We start from the raw sequence: 21,464 nt of genomic DNA on the forward strand, positions 1-21,464 counted from the left end.
AGCTTTGTTTGCAGTGATTGTAAACTGTTTCATTGTAGGAAGCAACTCATACTGAAAAGAAAATATTTAATAGATATTATCAATTTAGGCACAGCAGCTGTCCTAGAAAAATAGACATAGACATTTTACAGTATGTCTAAATAAGACAAGTTTACCTTTTTCCAGGGAAGTAATCAAAATATTCCTTTTTGGAGAACTAAGAGTATGAAAGGAAAATGTTTATGGTTCCCTACTGGCACACAGTTATGATTGACAGGAAAAACCAACATGTGTGCCACATGAGACATCTTGTTCAGGAACTTTCAGGAGGGTAGTAAATTGGTGTTGGCACAAACACAAAAAAATAAAATGGCTTGATTCAGCAGTTTTCAATTCTAAATCCCCAGGCTCGAAAGAAAGAAGTAAATATTCATCAAATGATAAAAATTTATATTGATTTTTATTCTGCATTAGCAGCTCAAAGTCAAGATTCTTGACAGGGTGGATGTCGGTTTGAATGATTCTCTTTGAAATAAGGATACAGACACTGGGCTGAGTGCTACCGTGCATTCCTGAACCATAGGAAAAGACTATTAGAACCCTAGGAAGCTAAATTTTTTTAAAGAATAGTATAAAGGCATGCTTGTTCTGTACTGTTTTGATAACTAAATTGTTGTTATTAGTATGTAAAGTGATTCTTGTTGTTCCTGCTTTACTCCATCCTTTCCATTACCATCTAAGGACAACTTTTTTATAGTACTTCAAAGGGAAACAGTACTTCATGTACTATAGTAACTGAGTTAATATCAGTACTTCCCAAAAGAAGCACATTTTAGAGTGCTAGCCTGGCAGAGGAAAGGAAGCAAAGATTGTATCTGCACATTATACATCTTTAATTTTGCAGTTTCTGCCAGGGAGTAAATAAAGATCTGGGGGAGGGGGTGAGGGAAGGAGGATGGAAATCCAGGGAAGGAGAATGTGAGTGTGAATGCAGTGCTGAAACATAAATGTGATGACTGTGATTACCGAGCTGTGAGATTTAATGAGAAAGCCTGTATTAGAGTGAAGTAGAAAATCATAACCATCACCTCTAGTCTATAGGAGTATAATTGGATCTCAGCCCCCAGAAAAAGTAAATAAATAAGTTAGTGACATTTTTAACAAACTTAAATATATTGAGAATAAAAGGGGAAGTTATTTTGATTACTTTACTGTTACAGTATACTTTTTTTTGTTTCTCAGCTTGCACTAAAATGAGATTCATTGTCATAAAATGAAAGAAAATATTTAAGTGAGTTTGTGAGGGGATTAAATAATAAGCAAAGTAAGGCAGAAATACTATAACTATCACAGTGTTAACAAATTTCCCAAATGTCCTAGGTGCTTACAATTCAGTAAACATCTTTAACAGCATAGCTTTAAAATTAAATTTTACAAACATTATGGGTAATGCTTTAATAGTATGCAAATTACAATGAAGTCAGCAGCAGCAAAGCTGACCTCTTAGCAATACAAATATTTTATGTTTAAAACAGTTATCTTTTTACAGTTCCCTCTACCTCAGTAAGTGTCAGGTGCTTCAAGAGGCTCCTCATCAGAGGAGCATAAATAAACTCAAAGGAGAAGCAGCTTGTGCCTGCTTTTTATACACAGCCAGGCAGTTGTATAAATCAACATATTAAGCTATACGTTTTGCTCTCGCTAGAATAATTACTGATATATTTGCTAAAATCCATATATATATATATAGCTGTGTATATAGCTATATATATATATATTTAGGATAGGAAAAGTAGTGTACAGGGAAAAATACTTAGCCCACATTTCCCTGCTCTTATCAAATAAATTAATTGACATTAATTGGCATCTCCTCCTTCAGAGTCTGACGATTCTTACTTAATTGTGCAGTGGAGACAGAGTCATGTGTTCATATTGCACAATTTTATGTTATTAATAGTTCAATATCTAAAAAGCTGATAAAAATACCCTGTAATTTCTCCCTGTAGGAGGAAAAAAAGTGTGTAGTAAGAAAACATTCACATCTCTAGGGGTAACATAACATCAAATAGACTATCAAGTCATGGAGAGAATCTCCTTCAATTTCAGAACAAGTTAAATAAGCATTCAATGAGTGTCTTTGAGGCACACTCAGTGTAGGAGTTTTGACTTCAAAATGTTTGACACTATTGAACCTCTCAAAATAGTTGACTCAAAACATTGAATCAAAAGAAGATTTTAGGTCAAAACTTTTGCAATTTTGTGAGTTGATATGGCTAGGAAATTTTGGAACTAGTTGTTAAGCACACACATATTTGTAATGATTAGGTTAATAAATATGTAACATTTCTCAAGCATTCAGAAATTTAAAATGGAGCTACTAGGGAAAAATTCGAGCTGTTTATGTACTACTAGTATAGTACGGTAAAATAATTAAAACTCAATGTGTATTACCAAAGTAACTTCAGATTCAACCAATGAATCTTACAATTAAAGAAGTTAACAATTACCTTCTATTTGCTTCCAAGTGAGATTTTTCAATGTATTAAATTCAGACAGCTTGGAAACAATTTTCTACAAATAAATCGTCAGGTTTTACTTCACTGTAGGTCAGTACAGCTCCCAACAGGGAGAACAGAGATTTCTCCAAAATATGCACAAAGTAGATCTCTGAGCAAAATTTCCAAGGAGAAGGCTGTAACATTTTTATGTTAGGTCTGCCATGCCTTTCTGGGATGTTTTGGATAGTTTTCCATAGGAAGTATTGGTTCTGAGAGAATTACCTTTCCTCGCTATTTTTAAGTAGAAAGGTACATGTCAATCTGCTGCGGGAACAGGGGGAGGTGGAATGTGCACCAGCACTCTGGAATTTCTCTTGCACAAGTGTGTTGTCCTAATTTCTGAACCTGGCTATCTTTAGCCTTAAGAGCGTGGCCATTTTGAATGCCCAGCCCTACAAACTGAGCTAGGTGCATTGCTAGTCTGTGTGATCTGGTACAGAAGCCTTATAGAGAAGCATGACTTTTAGAAGTATCCGCATGTTGGATGATAGACTCTTTAACAATCTCTTTTTAGGCCACTTCATTGCTCTCTAGACAATGCTCTCTTCTCTGCAAACACAGAAAATGGTAGGAACAAGCAGAACAATGCAAATAATGGAGATTTTAATTCAGTAAGATTAAGTTTATGATTTTAGCACATTGAAGAAAGATTTTCTGTGCATGACTTGTCTTTCCTCTTCTTGACTGTGTGAGGGTCTTGAGGCTGACCCAGAAAGGCTTTCAACCTACTTTATGTACAACATATTTGTGTTCTGGCCTCCTATAACAATCTTTTTCTCTTCCTGGCAGGGAAGAAACCAAGGTTGTGTTAATGAAATGCTAATTTAATAGGACAAATTCTGGGTTTGTAAGAATGGGAATGTTTGGGTTTACAGTTATTGTGGCATATGAAGAGGTGTCACTGAAGGAGATGGAAGGAATGTGGCAGTTACAAAGAAGTGCTCTCTATTATGTTGATGGGTTTGGTTGGATCTGTGTCCTTGTTAATTTGTGTCTTCCACATGGTTTTAGCAAGTGCTGTTCTGTCATCCCAGCCCTTTCCACTGTCAGAGCAAGCCTGTTCTCCACCTGGCCCCTGATTATTACAGACTCTTTTGCATCCTGTCTGTCACTCTTTCTGCAGGACGGAGATGCAGACCTGCAAGGCAAGAAAAGTAGAAAAGCATCCTGGCCTTTGTTCAATTTCCATTCTTACAAGAACTTTTTTTCACCTGGCAATTTTGGGATGCTATTGTCAGAAACTACTCAGTCTTAATTAACCTCTGGAGAGGTTAATTCTTTCATACTTTTCTTCAATGCTTTTTGATATTTGTCATGTAGGGAACTTCTCTGGGTACATAACTGAGATCTGTATGATGCACAGGGCATGCCATGCTCTTGTGTTGTGTTGATGTTACACTGAATATAATGAAAGGCAGGTGAATAGTCAGGAATAAAGACACAAGAGTTGCAGATTTTAAATTAGCAGCATGGTTTTGGCATCTTCATGGATTTGTTCAGAATGCTGGTGAGGACACACTAGTGACTGCATTTGCTCACAGTCCTGAAGTCACAGGTCATGGATTTCTGAAAGCCAAGGGAAACACTGAAAAAAGGTATTACTCTTATTTTATAGGCTTCCCCCTCACCCTCCCCCCATTATATCTGATGGCTCTGAGAAGTGCCTGAAGTTCTGCTTGCTATAACCCATCCCTACCTATCTAAAATTTCATTTTATGGCTCCTGTGAATGGACCTAAAATTCACTGTGCTGTTACATAAACTCTACAATGATTTTAAGTACCTTGATATGTAAGAATGTTGTTGCCTTGTAATTTTACTCATTCCGTGTGGATGTTTCACATTTTTCTGATGGTTTTAGCACACTGAAAAACAAAGTGATAGCATTATTCTTGATATAAAAACATTTATGACAATAGAAACACTTAGCTAAGATTTTGACTGGTAATAAGCATGCCCTGATTAACAGAATTAATTTCCTGCATGATCAAAACACAGTGTGTCCTTTGTAATAGTACTCTCAAATATTCAGCTCAACGTAAACATATTTCATGATATAGGATTTTTAATTTTTTTATTTGATTCAGTCCTGAAGAGAGTGTGTAAGATGAAGAGTCAAGGAAGCCAAAGGCAGGAGGGGTAACAGACTAAGAAAGTATTCAATAGCAGCATGGTCTCTGTTTCAATTATGCAGAGTATGGGGGGAAAAACAAATGCCTACACTCAGGGTAGAAGCAGTCACTTGAAGTCCAAGAAGCCTAATGCTGCCAAATGATGGTCCAATGATCTTAAAGGCATTTCCAACCATAATGATCCCATTATTCTGTTATACAACGCCTTTTAAAATGCTGGTGTGACTTCTTGAAAGCATTCCTTCTACCTTAGGTGTTTTCATCAATAGAAGACCTGTTGGCTGGGTGTAGGGATGGTGTGATGGATGATCAAGTCTGTCTGTACAGAGATTTTGGACAAACTCTTGCCTGCCAAAGAATGCTTTCTGTCATCTACATCTTCATGGAAGATATTTTGAGCCATATACTTCTCAACATAATTTTATTCAGTAGCTGTACTGTGACAGAGCCAGGGTCTTTTTTGTGTTCTGTAATGAAGCCTTCTCCACAACTTTATAATGTGGACAAGTAGTCAGAATATTGTGACAGAAAACAACAAAAAAATGCTTGACTGTTTAAGTGCAAATGCTACTCTTATCAACTTAATTCCGGAAAGAAATTATTCTCAATTTTAAATCTCAAGAAATTTCACCAATTGGAGATATGCAGAGTGACAAGCTGGAATGTACATAGTTTTAAAATGGGATATCTGAGTTTGCACTTCTTTAAAATATACATATGGGTGAGTATTCTAAGTCTACGTGCTGCATGGGGCCATCTGACTACCTCCTTGTTGGTGGAAACTGAATTTTGTGCTTTAATTGCAGAGACTGTTTTCATCCAACTTAAGTTCAAATAATAGCAGAGGAACTGAATTGTCTGTACTCACATAATTCTCACTAAGTACAGTGTAGTATGGCCGAAGCGCAGTTTCTCTACAGAACTGTAGAGAAGGGGTAACGCAAGATTGGATACTTTCATAATTTAAGTTCATAGCAAATGACTTTTGCTCCTTGGGAGACACTGTCTGAAAACACTTTCCTTTCAACACCAAATCAATGATATTTATTCTAGTACATTCAAAAAAAAAAAAAAAAAAAAAAAAAAAAAATTGCAGCAGAAAAACACTAGCTCTGAGTTCATAGCTCCAATTCACATTGGTGTAAATTTTGAGTCTCTTGTTTGATACTCTGTATACAATATAACCTTTCAATCTCCTTCCTCCCACAGTAAGAGTCATTATCCCTTGTCTTTCTCCACTTCAGAATAAGGTCATTCTAACATGTAGGTCTAACAAGAAATACAATGTATTTTCATTGATTTGTATTGTCACTGATTACTCCTTCATGTTATATAGTGATCTGTATAGTAAAGGACATTTTACGTTGTCATGCAAAGCCAGTCTTAAGGAACAGATTTGCACCTCAGGCTCCCCCGATTTATTTATAAGTTCTTGGTTTTTAGAAAATGAGCTTTAGAAAATAGTCTTGAAATTATTTACCACTATTAATCAATCACTACAACTGAGTATTTGGCACTAGTCTAGATTTTTTTCACTGTTTTTCCCCAGATTACAGTTTTTTCATAGTCTTGTTCAGAGATTGGTTCCTGCAGGCTCAGGAAAATGAGAGGATTTTGTCATTTGATTATTGGCAATATCTCTGTTTAATTTACAACAGAATATTTTAAACTCATTCCATCCAGTAGGTGGAGAATCTCTACAAGTGTGTAACAAGACCATCATCAGCATCTTTATTGTCTTTTTACTGCAAAAATGGTCACTTAGCAGAGGACCATGAAGTGGAAAACTACTGCTGAGTATAATTCCTTGGCATTTTTTCCACCATGTTCAATTTTTCACATATTCTGATGTACTACATCCTCAAAAAAAAAAAAAGAAGGAACTGAATTTCAATTCTAAGATGGGGCACTAGGAGTAAATGAATGATTACCTCCCACCCAATTTCTATCAGCTATATTTTGGATGATGCATATCCCAGTAGACTTTTCGGGGATTTGCTAGATATCCATGTCCACACAGGTGTGTTTGTTATAGAGACTGTTCTTAAAATTTGTGTTATATAATAAAAAAATTGTGTGTAGGGCAATCTGAAAATGCACACAATGCACAATTAAATGTCAAGTAGCTTTTCTATATTTGATTAGGAATTTATAAAGTTGCTACTTTGTTCTCCCAGAATACTGCAAAACTAGTCCTTCATTACCACTAAAGGTTTTAAGTTGAAAATAAACTGCAGTAGGTTTATTGCATATCTGTGCTGTGTACTTTTTTCCATATTATACCTTGTACCTGTTAGCTCAGATTCTGTAGAATGTAGTTTTTTGATACTTAAACTGATCAATACCTACTCAAGGTCTTCAAAACCTCTTTGGATTTGCAGTTGATATCAGTATAACAGAGACAAAAAAAAAATGCTTAAGTACAACAGTGAGATAGATGAATACATACAGAAAAGAAATCAGAGAGATCCATCTGAAACTCTGTGCTGTCTGAGTTTGAGTTGCTGTAATTGTTCACAAACGTTGAAGATAGAAATTGGGTTTAAAAATAAAAATAGTTGATTTATAGAGGGATCATATTTCTGAAGTGCAAGAAACAGGTTGTATTCAGGCTTCGTAGAATATGATGTTGATGGAGTTCATAATCCTCAGTACAAGAGGGCCTTATAGCTGCAAGGAAGAAATAGTGGATTCTTATTTATCTCTCTTCATATATTTACCTACCCTTTACATCCTGCTTTTCCTTTCCCCTACTATTCTATTTAACCCTTCTTTTTCTTCTCCAATTTTCTGTATTCATTATTGTTTTGCCTACAAATATTTTTGCTAGTGAACAGAGCATGACCAACCTGTGAAAAGCTGCTGGCTTGAGTTTTAACATTTTTTATTTTGAGATATAGAGGAAATCATAGGATGGGGAATTAGAAAATGCAAGGGGAAAAAAGTATCTAAATTATTGGGATAGTTGTGCTGTTTGAGAAGTAGCCTGTGTTCATACAGTTCAGGGCTCAGTTTTAATTATTATGTGTGATGTTCTGGAGTTTAGGCTATAAGTGAACTCCCTCTGTTTGGAGTCTTGGGGTGGGAGGGGAGAAGGAAGGTTGTGTACACAATTTCAATAACAGCTGAGAAAACCCCAAAACCTCTACCTAAACTCCACCCAAAACCCATAGCTGAAAAAGCAGGAATCCTGATTTACAAACTTGTCCTGAAAATCAGGGAAATTTTTTGCTTCTGCAAGGTTTCCCTTCTAGGCTTAAAACAGTCACAGATTTTAATTGATAGATTTAATTGTTTTAGAAATTTACTGGTCACTGACAACAGGGATTTAGACTGAATATGTCATGTCAACTATAATGAAAATAAAAATGATAAGTGGATTACTGCTTTGTGGTAAGAATAAATTAAAAGAGCACATTCATAGCCTTATATGGACAATATAAAATACTCTGCTGGAAGACTATCCTTACTAGTAAAGAATCCTTCCAAAAAAGGAATTTGTTCAGGAACCTCAGTATACTGTGGAAGAGGACTGTTTATCAGTTCAGAGGAAAATGTGTTTGGGAGTGGAAACATAACAGGAAGGAGATACAGTTTGTTTATTCGCTGCCTTAGTTATTTGTGAGTTATATAAATGGCCATTTTAATTATACTTTCTGAGAAAGCAGAATAGTTTTGAAGCTCTCTCAAACCTTAACATTTTACTCTAACTGGACAGTCCCAGCTACTTAGTCATCTATTGAGATAGTGTTTCTTCACTGGTAATCTTTTGTGGTTTCATTTTCCACTATTTAAAAGTAGCTATGAAAGCCTTGAATTATGATTAAATACACAGTGGAAGACCTGCATGGATTAGTTGGAATTCTTGTCTTTTTTCTCCTTGGAAAATTGCTAGCATTTTCTGTATTTTCTGGGTTTTTGCTTTGCTTGTTAGGTTTTTTTTTTTAATTTCTCAAAAACATATTGGGATTTATTGGAAAACATAACTAATTTCACTGTAAGAAGCAGCTGAAAGAGAAAGCTATAAAGGTACGAGTGAGAAATTTTAAAAATAAATGAAATTTCCAAGTCACTTACATTGTTTTTCAGTAAAAATTGAACCAAGGCAAAGCCTAAGCAAATATAGAAACTGTTATTACCACTAGCTTATGAAGACATTCCAGCCTTTCAGACTTTCCCTACTGACATTCTTCAGTGCCTGTTTCCCTTCACTTACTTGCATTTTTTCCTACATTTTACTGACTACCCTTCTCTCTAGCCCTTTCACTACTTTCTCTTTATGACTGCCATTGTTCCATAGATTGGTAACTCTGCTGTGCTGTCAGCAAACAAACTCTTCAGTTCCCTGCAAAAAGTAGAGGACAGTCCTTATACAAAATTTCCTCCATGCCATTTGCATTCACTTGCCATAGTACCAAATAGTTAAGCAGGCATTCCACTCCTAATGGAAATAAAAGTATGTAGTTACACAGAAGTAGAGGTTTTTGAAGCATTATCAGAATTTGTAATGTGTTTTTCTTTCAATGAAGCATATTAAAAGAAAACAATGGCATATCGGCCCCAAAGTGCTTTTGAACTTAGTCTACACTCTGTTCTTTCCACTGTTCCTAGGGGCAAGTGTGGCAAACAGCAGATTTTATCCTTGTGTCATCTGGTTCTCTGAGCCTCAGAAGCATACTGATCACCACAGCTGCAATAAATAAAGTGTCTGTTCAATAAGTTATGATGCCAAATATTATTCAACATTCTTCTGGACAGGCATAGTCTGATGGAAAACAGCACTTCTCACTTATTACCTTTTTCCTTGCAATTAAAGTTGCTGAGTAATCAGTCTGTGCCAGATATGAGAAAGGAGAATGTGAACAATGCCAATCTGCTTGGGTTTGTTTATGCTTACTATTTAAAGGAAAAATACCTATAGCAATATGGCTTTCATTAATTATGAAGCACAGTGTGTTAACAATATCAATCTTGAAGCCTGTAAGAAATGTAATTTTATGTATCTACCTGTTCTATCACAGTGCTTGGTTTCTAATATCTTTTTTATTCATGTCCAGACATTTTTATGCAGCATTTGATTGGATATACATCTCATGGAATATATAACACATTCTCTGATAGAAACCTCAATAGTTCATTTTTAGCATTTGGGATTACACTGTACTTTTTCTCCGACGTAATGGTTCAGCCTTTTTCACTATCATATACTAGGAGAAAATTAATAGTGTGAATAATTTGGTTAAAACTGTTACAGTCCAAAAGTATTTGTTTTGAATGTATTCTTTCTGAATTTTTTTTTTAATGTTCTGTTTTGTTTTTTTCACCTCTTTGTTTTCTTTTTCTAGGCTGAGGTTCAGCTATGCTATCTGGAAGCACAAAGAGATGCTGTTGAACAGATGTCCTTAAAACTGTACAGTGAGCAGTACAACAGTAGTAGCAAGCGAAAGGAAGAGTTTGCTGATATGTCAAAAGTTCACACAGTGGGAAGTAATGGGTAGGGAACTATTCTTTTTGTTGTTTTATTCTCACTGATCTGTATTTTTTTTTACACAATATACTTTTTCTTAAAAACCAGGATTTTTCTTCCTAGTTAACCAGGATTTTTCTTCCTAGGCTGAGAGATGGGGACAGCTGTTTCTCTCTTTTTTTTTTTTTTTAATATATGGATGCAAAAATAATGTGTTCTGGATAATTTATCCAAATGATGGTTTGTTCATAGGACTACCTAATATTATCTAATAGTAATCTGTTATCTAGATTTAAAAAAATATAATGTGTCCTTTTTCTTTAGGCTTTTCTCCTCCAGTCATATAATTTTCTCCTTCCTCCAGCTTCATATAATTTGATTTCTTAATGTCTTCCAAGGAAGAATCTTGCTAGTGTAATAGTACCTCTGCAAGAGCTCTATAGTCATTGTTCTCCTAGTGACTAGCAAATATGAATATGAAGCCTTTCACCTATAGTTCAAACATCCTAGTTTTGAACCTCAAGAAAGCATTAATTTTAACTGTTTTCCCCCTTTTTAAACTATTTTTCCTTTACTTGTTTTTTTAATTAATATTAACACACATACCCACTCATTTATGGTATATATGTAAGTGTACAAGCAAAAGCATTCTTAATATTTTAAACAAATTAATCACAGGACTATGCTGAAATGAGTTCTTGCTGCCCTCTCTTTTTAACAATCAAGGAAACTTGTAGTTGTGGATTAAGACTTTTTCTTTAAGGTCTTTTGAAAACCATACATTCCAACTACTAGCACCCCAAAATGAACATAAGAAACAAGTCTGTGGGATCGTAATAGTGTTGGCCAAAAGCAATTCAAAGGAGCCAACTAGTGCTCATTGTTTGGGTAAGCTCTTTTCCTGATAGTTTCTTTATAACTGGCAAATAGAGTAGAACTTTTGCCTGCAGTTTCCTATGTAAGGAAAGCCATTGACAGAGGTGTTCATGAGTTCTCTATCTCCAGAACTCCCCTTTCCAACTGTTAACTCAATGTTCAGGTCTTGGAAACACAGTTTTATTAAATTACCAACTGTAAAGGTAGATGAGCCTTGTAAACATCCCCTCTTATTACATGGAAAGATGACTGTTTTAGAAAAGTTGGTGTGGGCTAATTTTGTAGGATTACTAAGATCTTGATTACATATGCAGAAATCTATCAGATTCTCAAACATGCCAGTGCAGCTAGTGCCAACCATAAAAATAATTTGTTCAGAATTGGTGTGTATACGTACATAAATGTACGCTACATAAATGAGGGCTACATATTCAAAACCAGCCTCTAATTTTTCAGCCACCACTGAATGTGAGCAAGGCTTAAGGTTGGAATATTGAGGGGGATGTAAGACGCATCAACAGACTTTTGATTTTCCTGAGGGTAGGGGATGTAAAGCTTTAAGCTTCTTAGAGGAATCCAGTTTGTAACTCTACATACCATATATGATAAGCAAATGGTTTCTTAAATGCACTTGTTTTCACTTGTAATTTTATGTTTAGAACTGGAAATGGTCACCTGCTAGTATTTCCTACCTTTTTTGTGCTGTGGCCACCTTTTTGGGCCCATAAGGCCATCTCAGCCCTTAGAGGCTCAACAGTGACTTCAGGGGCCAAAGGGCTGAAATCGTACCAGTACAGTACCACATATTCAGCCATTTTAGAAGCTAATGGGGACTAAATTCAGCTGGAAAACTTCAGTTGAACCAGTCTGAGGTGCTATGTTGAAAAAAATGGAAATGCCTTTCAGCTATTTAAAAATACAGTTGATGCAACCTTTCCTTACTGCATGAAAAGTGCGGACAGAAACTCCACAGTAGCATGACCTAGCTAGAGACTGAGATCTCTACAGAGAAGGGGCCATTTGCATAAATTAGGGTATCTATCCATTAGCTGTTGTGGAAGTTTGACCTAGGAAAAAGAAGAATGTCCACAGGGAGAACAAGAGCTATTGTAAATGAAGAATATTTTATATGACGTGTGTGTGTGTGTCTGTGTGTGTGTGTGTAGGAGATTTGGGAGATGACTTTGTGCAGGAAATAGCTAAACTGAGATAGGTAGGGCAGTATTTGCAGAACAGTGCGATTCTAGTGGGTGTATAAAGAACAGGAGATTTCCTGCAAAACAGTAATCTTGTTGAAACTGCAATACAGAGGGTTTATGTGTATTAGCATGAAAATAGCCGAAGTGACAAAGGAAAAAAAAAGAATGAGTATCCGCTGCAGGAGAACACCAGCTAGCCAGGAGGTAAGAAGTACCCAAGAGTAGTTGACGGCAGGTACAAAAAGTTATAGCAGATCTGTCTGGAAATATTGGATCCCCTCAAAACTGGGGAGGAGTGGGTACAGGTCCTATTGGGAGATACAGACAGCACCATTGCACAACATGAAAGCCAGATCCTAAAATCTTGTCATCAGTGGGTGTTGGGCCTTCATGGATGAGACTTTGAGAGAAATGCATTAGAGGGGGCTTCAAGTACGTGCACAACATACTGCAGTTTTAAAACTATTAAGGTGATAACTCTGAATTCTCCTATATCTTCCTAATAAAAGCATGTGAAAAGAGTTCCATAAAATTATGACACAGAAACTTGAAGGAACTTTTTGTCTGGCTGAATTTTTTGGTAGGTGTACCAGTGTGTTTACAGTACTTCTAAATGCCATGTGAGTTATGCCATCAAAGAAATACTACAAACTGGAAGTGCGTGTTAAACATGGGGAAAAGGGCTGATGGAAATAGCTTCACATTCCTTTTTATTTATTAATGCCACAGACGAACTGGTTTTCTCATGAGAAAGGTGCTCATGAATTTTCATTCAAAATAATAAATTGGTGTCCACATTTTAAGAAATATGTTTAGGGTTCAAGGGATTAGACATGCAACTCTGCATATCTGATTCCCGGTTTACCAAGACAAAATATACTTCTAAATGTAATTTTAATTATTATATAGCTAAGGTTTTAGCTTGTTAACCAACAAACCTACATCAAGGAAGCTGTTTTTACCTGCTCTTTAACTCATATTATAGCATTTTTGTTGGCAATGTTTGGGTACTTTTAATGGAAGTTTTTTTCTTTTTCAGTAAACAGATGACCTAATTTATTCCTTTTTTTAGTGATTGGTGGATTCATATAATCAACCTTAGATATTTTCTATGAATCTTGCATCTTTAACACGCATCAGTATTTCAGAAGTCATGCTTTCCCTGGTTCTGCCTGTGGCAATATAAAAGAAAGATCTGCTAAGCTCAGGAAGAGTAGATTCTGAATAAAAAAGAAATATTAAATATATCACAGAAGTACTGACAGGCACATTTTAATCTCTCTCTGGTCCTACAATTTCTTGATTTTTCTGAATATCTTTTTAGTGGCTTAGTAACTTGCATCCTCTTCCAAACAGTAATTTAATAGTGATCACTAAATTCATCGATTTAGATCCAAGGCATTAATTTCAAAAATAAAACTTTTAAAAGTATATGTATCAGAGATATTCTAAAACCATTAAGAGTATTGCAATCATATTAAAAAAATATTGGTGATGCTTTGTAGGCTGACTTCACTATCTTCAGGCTCAGGCAAATAACTGCCACAGACAGTTGCTTAAAAGTGCTCCCAGGTGACTTTACTTCAGAAAACAAAACAAAACAAAAAAACCCCACAAAACCAAAACCAAACCAAAACAAAACAAGACAAAAGAGAGAATGAGTGTACAGTATGTAAACTATGGAGAAAAAAAATAAATCTTGCATTACATCTTGTATCTCTTCCTGGGCTTTTGCCAGTGAATTCTCACTGTTTCTCTCACTCTTGGTTTTGTGTTGAGTTCCTGTTTAGAACATGAGTTTCAAATCAAAATGTTCAGCTGTTTTCTAGTGCTTATCTGTGTTTTATAAAGGTCAAAGAAAAGTGCTTTTCTGTTTCTTTAAAGGATTGCTTCATTTCAATACACAAATAAATGGACCAGTTTGGACTGTAAGTAAGATGCGGATCTTTAGGCACAAAGCAGATGTTTGGATACAGCTTTGGATACATCTTCTGCCTAGTATAGAAAAATCCAAGCCCACTTCCTAGTGCATTTTCCAAAGGCATCCCATCCCATTCTGTATGTAGGCTTTGTTTTACCTCATCTTCATATCTTAATTTAGGATTTTCACTGGTACAAACCATCCAAGTTCAACTGAGACTGTACTGATTTATATGTTATGAAATCTAACATCTTATGTCACAAAACATATGTTTAAATAACTGCCTGTCAGTTTAATGGCTTTGAAAAATATTTGGATAAAATGAAAGGAAGAAAAGGAGCAGTAGGTACTGAAGATGCACAATGGTTTTACTGCTTTCTGATGAAGGTAAAACTGCCAAATATACCATTCAAAATGGAGTTTAGTTTTCTTTTATTTGCCAAATGATGTCTGAGTCAAATACCTCCTGAAATAGGAGAAAAGCCCTGAACTCCAAGCGAAACTATTATATTTCAATAATAATAACTTGACCTTTTGTGCTTGCTCTTCTTTCTTTATAGTAACACTGCTTACCTTCTTAGGGCAGCAGGCAGTTTTAAGTAAGTGCACCTCATAAATTATTGAGTAAAAGTATACTAAGTACAGTGGATTAAACTAGAGGGTTACTTCAGAAGCAGGAGTCAGTACTTGTACATTATACAATACTTTCTTTGTTGTCAATTCATTGAAAATAATACCACAGATGGCAAATGCTTTCTTCTGCCTTGCCTGCTTTCTTGAGAAGAGACAGTTCTACTTGTCACAACTTTATCTATAAGTTTTAAAAATTACCACGCGCATGGTACTCTAGTTAATAACAAATAAAACTGCAATAGTACTAACGACATTAAAAGCGTATTTAGTTTATTGTTTCTCTGTTGAAACACTGCTAATTTTTTTAATGGGGCTGCTAAAAAGTTCTTTATAATTGGAGAAATTAGCTTTAGTAGAACATGCACTATTCTTTGATCAATATGGGAGTTTTTTGATACTACTGGCAAGGCTTTTGTTAGTTCCAATTTTGCAAATTTGAAGATCCCTTTTCAAGAGGTATCTATTTGACCAATGCAGTTTTTCAGCGTGTACTTTCTGTCTTGTATCACAGTGTTTTAGAAGAATCTATGCTTTACTTATTCACCAGGCTTTCAATAGAGAATCACATTAATCCTTTTAAGCTCCTTATTCTAATGATTTATTTTGTTGAAAACCGTAGTGATCCTCCTTTGAATTTTAATGATTGCTGGCTATTCAAGGATTCATTGTTTTGACTTCCTGTCCTTACCTTTGTTTCTTACATGTCTGTAGGGAACACCTGTCTAATACTGTATCTGGCCTTAGTTCTCACTGGCTTACCATATTCACTCAAGCCTATCTTAAGGCGTTAAGTTGAAATGCTAGCCACTCATCCATGAAAATAAATGTAGGATATTTACAAAGATAGGCAGATAGACAGCAGAAGGATGGCTGAATGGACTGACTAATTTTTTGATGTAAATAATATTTTCATATGAATTATATCAAGAAGATTGTTGTGAAATTTGCTCAATATAAAGCCAGAACTGTAAAAAACATTAAACAACATCTATAGGGGATTTGTATTTCAATATTTTTAAACAAATGCAGGATGCCCACTATTGTCAGGATTTGGCATCAGCCACTGAATTTAGGTCATGGCACTGGATTAAATTGAATTTCAGTTTTCATTTTCATCCACACTGTATAAATACAGAATGTCTCTTTAGAAATATAACTTGGAACATCATGAGTTTTCAAGAATATATTATTCTAATACAAGATTTTAACAACTACACAGTATTTATGCATAATACATTTTGTTCCTTATCTACAGCCTTTTGGACTTTGATTCAGAATACCAGGAGCTCTGGGATTGGCTGATTGACATGGAATCCATCGTGATGGACAGCCATGACCTGATGATGTCAGAGGAGCAGCAGCAGCATCTTTACAAGGTTAGCACTACTGTTACTGCCTTTACCTAGCTATAGAAGATCTGATTAGCTTGACAAGTCTTTCTCTCACAGGATATCGCTGCGTTCATTGTATGTATCATGGTGTCTATTAGAATTCCCTTCCCTGTCCCCAACCTCATTTCCATCCCCAGTGCACTGACAGGCTGCACCGACATCATAATTGCAAGAAAGTTCCCTTTATCACATTCTATTTGGTGTAATTCTATAGAAGGACAAAGATTTGTCTTCAAGATGAATAGAAATAAATGAAACTGCATTAATAAATAGACTGAAACAAAATGAAGGAAAAAAATGAAATGGGAACATTTAACAAAATGTGTTTTGATTGGAGCTTTCAGCTGGATTTTTATCCACCTTTCAGACCTCATCTGGAAAGAAAGACATTTGCCTTGATTTTGGTTTGCCGCTGCCAGGATACAGGACTCTTTCAATTTAATTTTTATTAGTTATACATAAAGTAGACATTGTCATGTTAAGTCTTCACACTTGGTTGTGATTTGAGCAACATGATTTTGAACTTGTAGGGTGAAGCTATAGGGGCTAATTCTAGCATATATATATATATATATATATATGTGTGTGTGTGTGTGTGTGTGTGTGTATACACACACATGCATCCAGACACACATGGTTTCTTTTATTTGCCATAGCTGCCTTAGCCCAGAAGTTTTATCATTTCTTTTAGATTGTAAGAACTTCCTCAAAATGTGTGATTTGATTCTGAAATTGATTCAGGCTTCACTGTGTGACTGAGGAGCTATGGGTCTGAGGGGTGGTGGGGGGAAGAAAGGAGGGGCTTTCGACAGAAATATCAGGCTGCAGTAAATCTTCCTCATTTAGGCAATTTTTATTGGAGTAATTCTGACAGTTGTCATCCTTGAATTGCTTTGAGCATATGGCATATTTCAAAGAGCAGATTGTGAATCATAAAAAATAAAATTAATAACTAACCACAGAATCAGCAACACTATAATGATAAGAAACAACTACCCTCTAGCTTTTTTTTTAATTTCTTATCAAATAAATGGTACATTCAAGGTCAAATAGAAGTTGTTCTTGTTCTTCTATGATTGCATGATTTGATAATTTCTTAAATATAACATTTTTGTCTTGTTTTGGCATGCTATTTTCTTGACAGTCTTCTTGAATTTTATTCTTTCTTGTTTTAGTTATTTTATTTAAAATACCCAGTAAGAAGGTGTTGTCATGTGATTTAAAATATGTTTATAAATGTAAATATAGTTCAGATCCAAACTATTTTAGGCTGCAAGTGAGTTTCTTTCACTGGCCTCCATTTCTTGCTTTGACAATTATTTTTTATCTTTGCTAATGTCTTTTTTTGAAGTTTTTAAATACTTCATCAGACTTAATCACACTTTAACAGACCTGGCCTTGGCCAGGCTCAGAAGTAAACAAAGTCAGAAACGAGTAAAGAATTTCTTGTGAGTCTAACATAAGGTGTTTTGGTAGTTAGTGTCTGTCCACATAAGGCCAGCTTGTACCATGACTAATTTAACCACTAGTTTTAGTACTATACTAAAAAAACATAAATAGATAAACATAAATTTTAAGGTAATCCATCGATCAATATGAAAAAGAACAAAGATTAAGCAGGCAGCCCAAGCATTTTGGATCCTATTTAGTATAGTTCCCTTTCTGGTTTCCAAATGTAACCCCTAAGAATAATTATAGATGATAAGGCAGGGATAATAGTGCATGATGTGAAAAGTAAAAAAAGGCAACAATTTATTAATATGTGCAGTATAATATGGTGGCAAAATGGGTAATATTACATATGCAAAATGCGAATAGTTTCTTAATAGTCTATCTTAATTCTTAATTATGGTAGGCATGACCCTTCTGAAAGCAGAGTTTTTATGATAGAGAGTAGCTGAGTCTGCAGCCTGTGCAGCACAGACAAATCAGCACTGATTCCAAACAACAGGCACCTTGTTTGTCCCGCAATTTCTGCCAGGAGGTCACCGACTGCTGTACTAGATTTGATCCCCTATCTCAAAACTGCCTATCTAGTAGCTGGACACTTCAAAACCACTTGAAGAAGGGTAGAAAGAGACTCCTTGCCTTCTTGCAGTGAATATTCACTGCATTTACCTTTCTAGTAAGAGCAGCAGACAAATTTTTAAGGGCTGAACAAAAGCTTTCTCTAGAAATGTGGAGTTTGAATAAGAGATGACTAAGGAGTGTCCACAAATGGGGAGGAGGATTTAGTGCGTTGCATTTAGAACGATCATTTTTGCCAAAACACAAAACAAAAACAACACCAAAAGCCCCAAACACCACAATGAACAACCTCTCAAAGAAGTGTTGAAAGCCCGATAATTTCAGACATTTAGAAGTAGACAAAGGACAACATTAGCAAGTGTAATTGAGGGAACAGTTCTGCACTAGCAAAGGAAAGATCAGATAAATCACTAGGTCTTTACCACCCTTAATTTCAGAGATTTGTGTGACAATGAATCATGTCCTCAAAAAGAGTATTAATAGTTTTATAAAACTAGCCTAGTAAACCTCTCTTCTAATCAGTGGTGACACCCGTTTTATTCAGAGGCTTTTTTACAGAGTCGTGGATGGTCGAGTGCGCGTGAGCACTGCCTGCACTTCCCAGAGAGCACAGGCGTTGTGGTCCGCAGGGAGAGAAATCCAGGCAGCTATTATTGTCAGAATTCCTCAATGATGTGGGCTGTTATGAAAACACAGGTCTTGCCTTAGTTTCTCTCTATCAATTACAGCTTCAAAGTGAACCTGCTAATTGCACTCTCTGCATTTTCGTGGATTCTCCTAAAACCACAGATCCCTCTTCTCAGTTGCTGAGCTGACAAGTAATTGCAGCTCAGAGCCAGCTCAGCAAGCCGGCTCTGCCAGGGAACCTGCTGTGGTATCACTATTACCAACAGTAATCATTGCCCCTAAGGAGTCTATGAATGGGAAGGAGCAATGATGAAACAAGTAATTCGGAAGGGACAAGCATACATTAAAGCAGCATAACACAATATATAAATGCTAAAATTGTATATAGGAAAATGACTATATTTTCATGGTTAGAGTATTTTCACAGTACTCTATTTCCAGAGTCAATGTACACTTAAGTCAATTCTCAGCTTAATTTTGTTTTCTAATATTCCGGGAACTTCATAATTTTTTACTAGGATCCTTATTATATCTCTTTAACTTTTATTTTGCCTTGTAATAGGAACTGCACAGCCATATTTTTCGTAACACCTAATATGAATGTACTACTTTCTCTAGACTTCCTAGATTTCAGTTCATAGATTAAAAAAAAAAGAGAACACAGCCCTAAATGATTTCTGCTTTATAGCCCTAAACTAGCTAATGATTTTGAAAATCAGCTAGTGTTTGATAAAATGGCAGTCACAGAATGAATTGATGACAGTTTATTTATCCTCTAATGCTTTATCTATTAAGAAAATCTAAAAGGAGCATTTCCATGTTTTTGGATTCTTGCTTCTTTGTACTTCTATAATAGCTCAGTTTAATGCCAAATGTATCATGTTTATTTCATTTTAATCTACTGCATGTGAGCCTGATCTCGTAAGATTTAAGTACACAGAACTTGCATTGACTTCAGCTGTATTCATATGCCATTACTGGACGATCAAACCCAAAGAATTTAAACTCTACTAGTTAGCCCTTTAGTAGGAACTTGAGTAATTCTGTACCTTGACTGTTCAAAAATGAAGCAAATCAGTATTTTCTGGAACTGCTGAGATTAGAAATGACTATAGTAGCATAAAAGTTGATGATAATTCTTTCCATTTTCCTCTGAAGATTAATTGCAAAACTTAATTGTGTTAGATTAAAACCCTATTTAAATAAGTATCGTATGAGTGTTAAAATTGTAAGTATGTTCAGAACAAAATTAACCAAGCATTTGAAAATACCAAATAAAATAATTTTTTTTTCTGATTACAAGCAGTGTATGGTGGTTTTAATACAAACTGCATCAGCCGTAAGTCTTTTCCTAGTAATTCTTCAGCAATGATTATGATAGATGGAAAAAGATCCATATGTAGTACTGCAAAGATTTTGAAAGCATTTAGTTGGCTCAGCTTTTGAACAGGTTAACTGCTGAACTCTTTCATCAAGGGGAAGTGGTCCACTGTATTAAATAACACAAAAATACACATCAAAAACTAAGGATACATTTCAAAAAAAGTTGAGGGGAAAAAAAATCTCCCAGCAGTTTTTGTTTCCCTGCTGGAAGCTCTATCCCTGCTCGGAAGGTGCAGTTAATTTCCTCCTCTGGGTGTGCTGCTGCTCCATTGTGCCTTTCTCGCTGGCTCAGTGTGCTGTGGCCCGGAGTGGATCAAACAAACCGTGGTGAAAGTTTCCCTCATTTGCATCACTTCTAGACAGCCCTGTCGTACTCTTTGCTGACAGGAAATCACTGTCTTTGTCACCTTTTTTCAGTGATCTCCTTTTGGCAGAGATTGGCCATGTGACCAGGATTAATCACAACAACAGTTCTGGCTCAGAACTCAATGACATGTTTTCCTCAGCACTTCAATAATGGTGTAGAGGAGTCAGTAGGAAATGACTACATTAATTTCAGAGTGAAAAGATAATTAACACTTAAGGACTAGTGCTATAACCTATGGAGCTATTATTCAAATTAAAACTAATTTATTGCAAACTTGTGAAAAAAAAAGGAAAAAAAAGCCACAAAAAACTGTTCTTTAATGAAACTGTTAAAATAATCTTGCAAGAGTCCCTGAGTTTAAAAAGAAGCACAAACTATATTTAACGTGGAAATATAAATACATAAAAACTTCAACATTTGAAACTGGAGGCTAAAGTATGTAAAGTGCTTACTTAGATGATATGAATAGGATACTGGCAAACAAAAGCAGCAGTGTGCTCCTAGAATGCTGTGCTTCAAGGAGTTTCCTTGGCAACAGAAATGCAGTTCCAAAAGTAGACAGAACTTTCCTCAGAAAACATACTATTAATAACAACCTTCCGGAACAACTTGGAACAATTTGACTACTTGGCAATAAAATGCCAAGTGTTCTGCAAATTAATCTAACACATAACAGTTATATGTTTCTCTTGCCCATAATTCTCCTGAACTGGGGGCCTGAGTTCTCTGCTATTAGAGGATACAAATGTGCAAAGTGGTTCCAAATGCTGCACAGAGAGACGGCTCAAATAGCAGCAGCCTATAAGGATCAATTAATGTTCTTCGTATCATTTTAACTTGTAAACCAGATTAGTTTAATTGGATTACTTTCTTCCATTTAAAGCAAGTTCTGTGTACGTACTGA

At 35.5% G+C, this 21,464-nt stretch overlaps 1 protein-coding gene across 2 annotated transcripts in view; it reads left to right on the plus strand.

Moving 5' to 3' along the window:
* The window catches only part of AKAP6 (A-kinase anchoring protein 6), a 220,086-nt gene that overhangs the window by 126,179 nt on the left and 72,443 nt on the right, over positions 1 to 21,464 (plus strand). For both annotated transcript variants that reach the window (XM_082284079.1, XM_082284080.1), the window contains exons 8-9: positions 10,014 to 10,162; positions 16,020 to 16,140. In XM_082284079.1, the coding sequence (XP_082140205.1) occupies positions 10,014 to 10,162; positions 16,020 to 16,140 (270 nt within the window). The remainder of the gene's footprint in view (positions 1 to 10,013; positions 10,163 to 16,019; positions 16,141 to 21,464) is intronic.

This window comes from Coloeus monedula (assembly GCF_965178545.1).
Source record: "Coloeus monedula genome assembly, chromosome: 6".
NCBI lineage: Eukaryota > Metazoa > Chordata > Aves > Passeriformes > Corvidae > Coloeus > Coloeus monedula.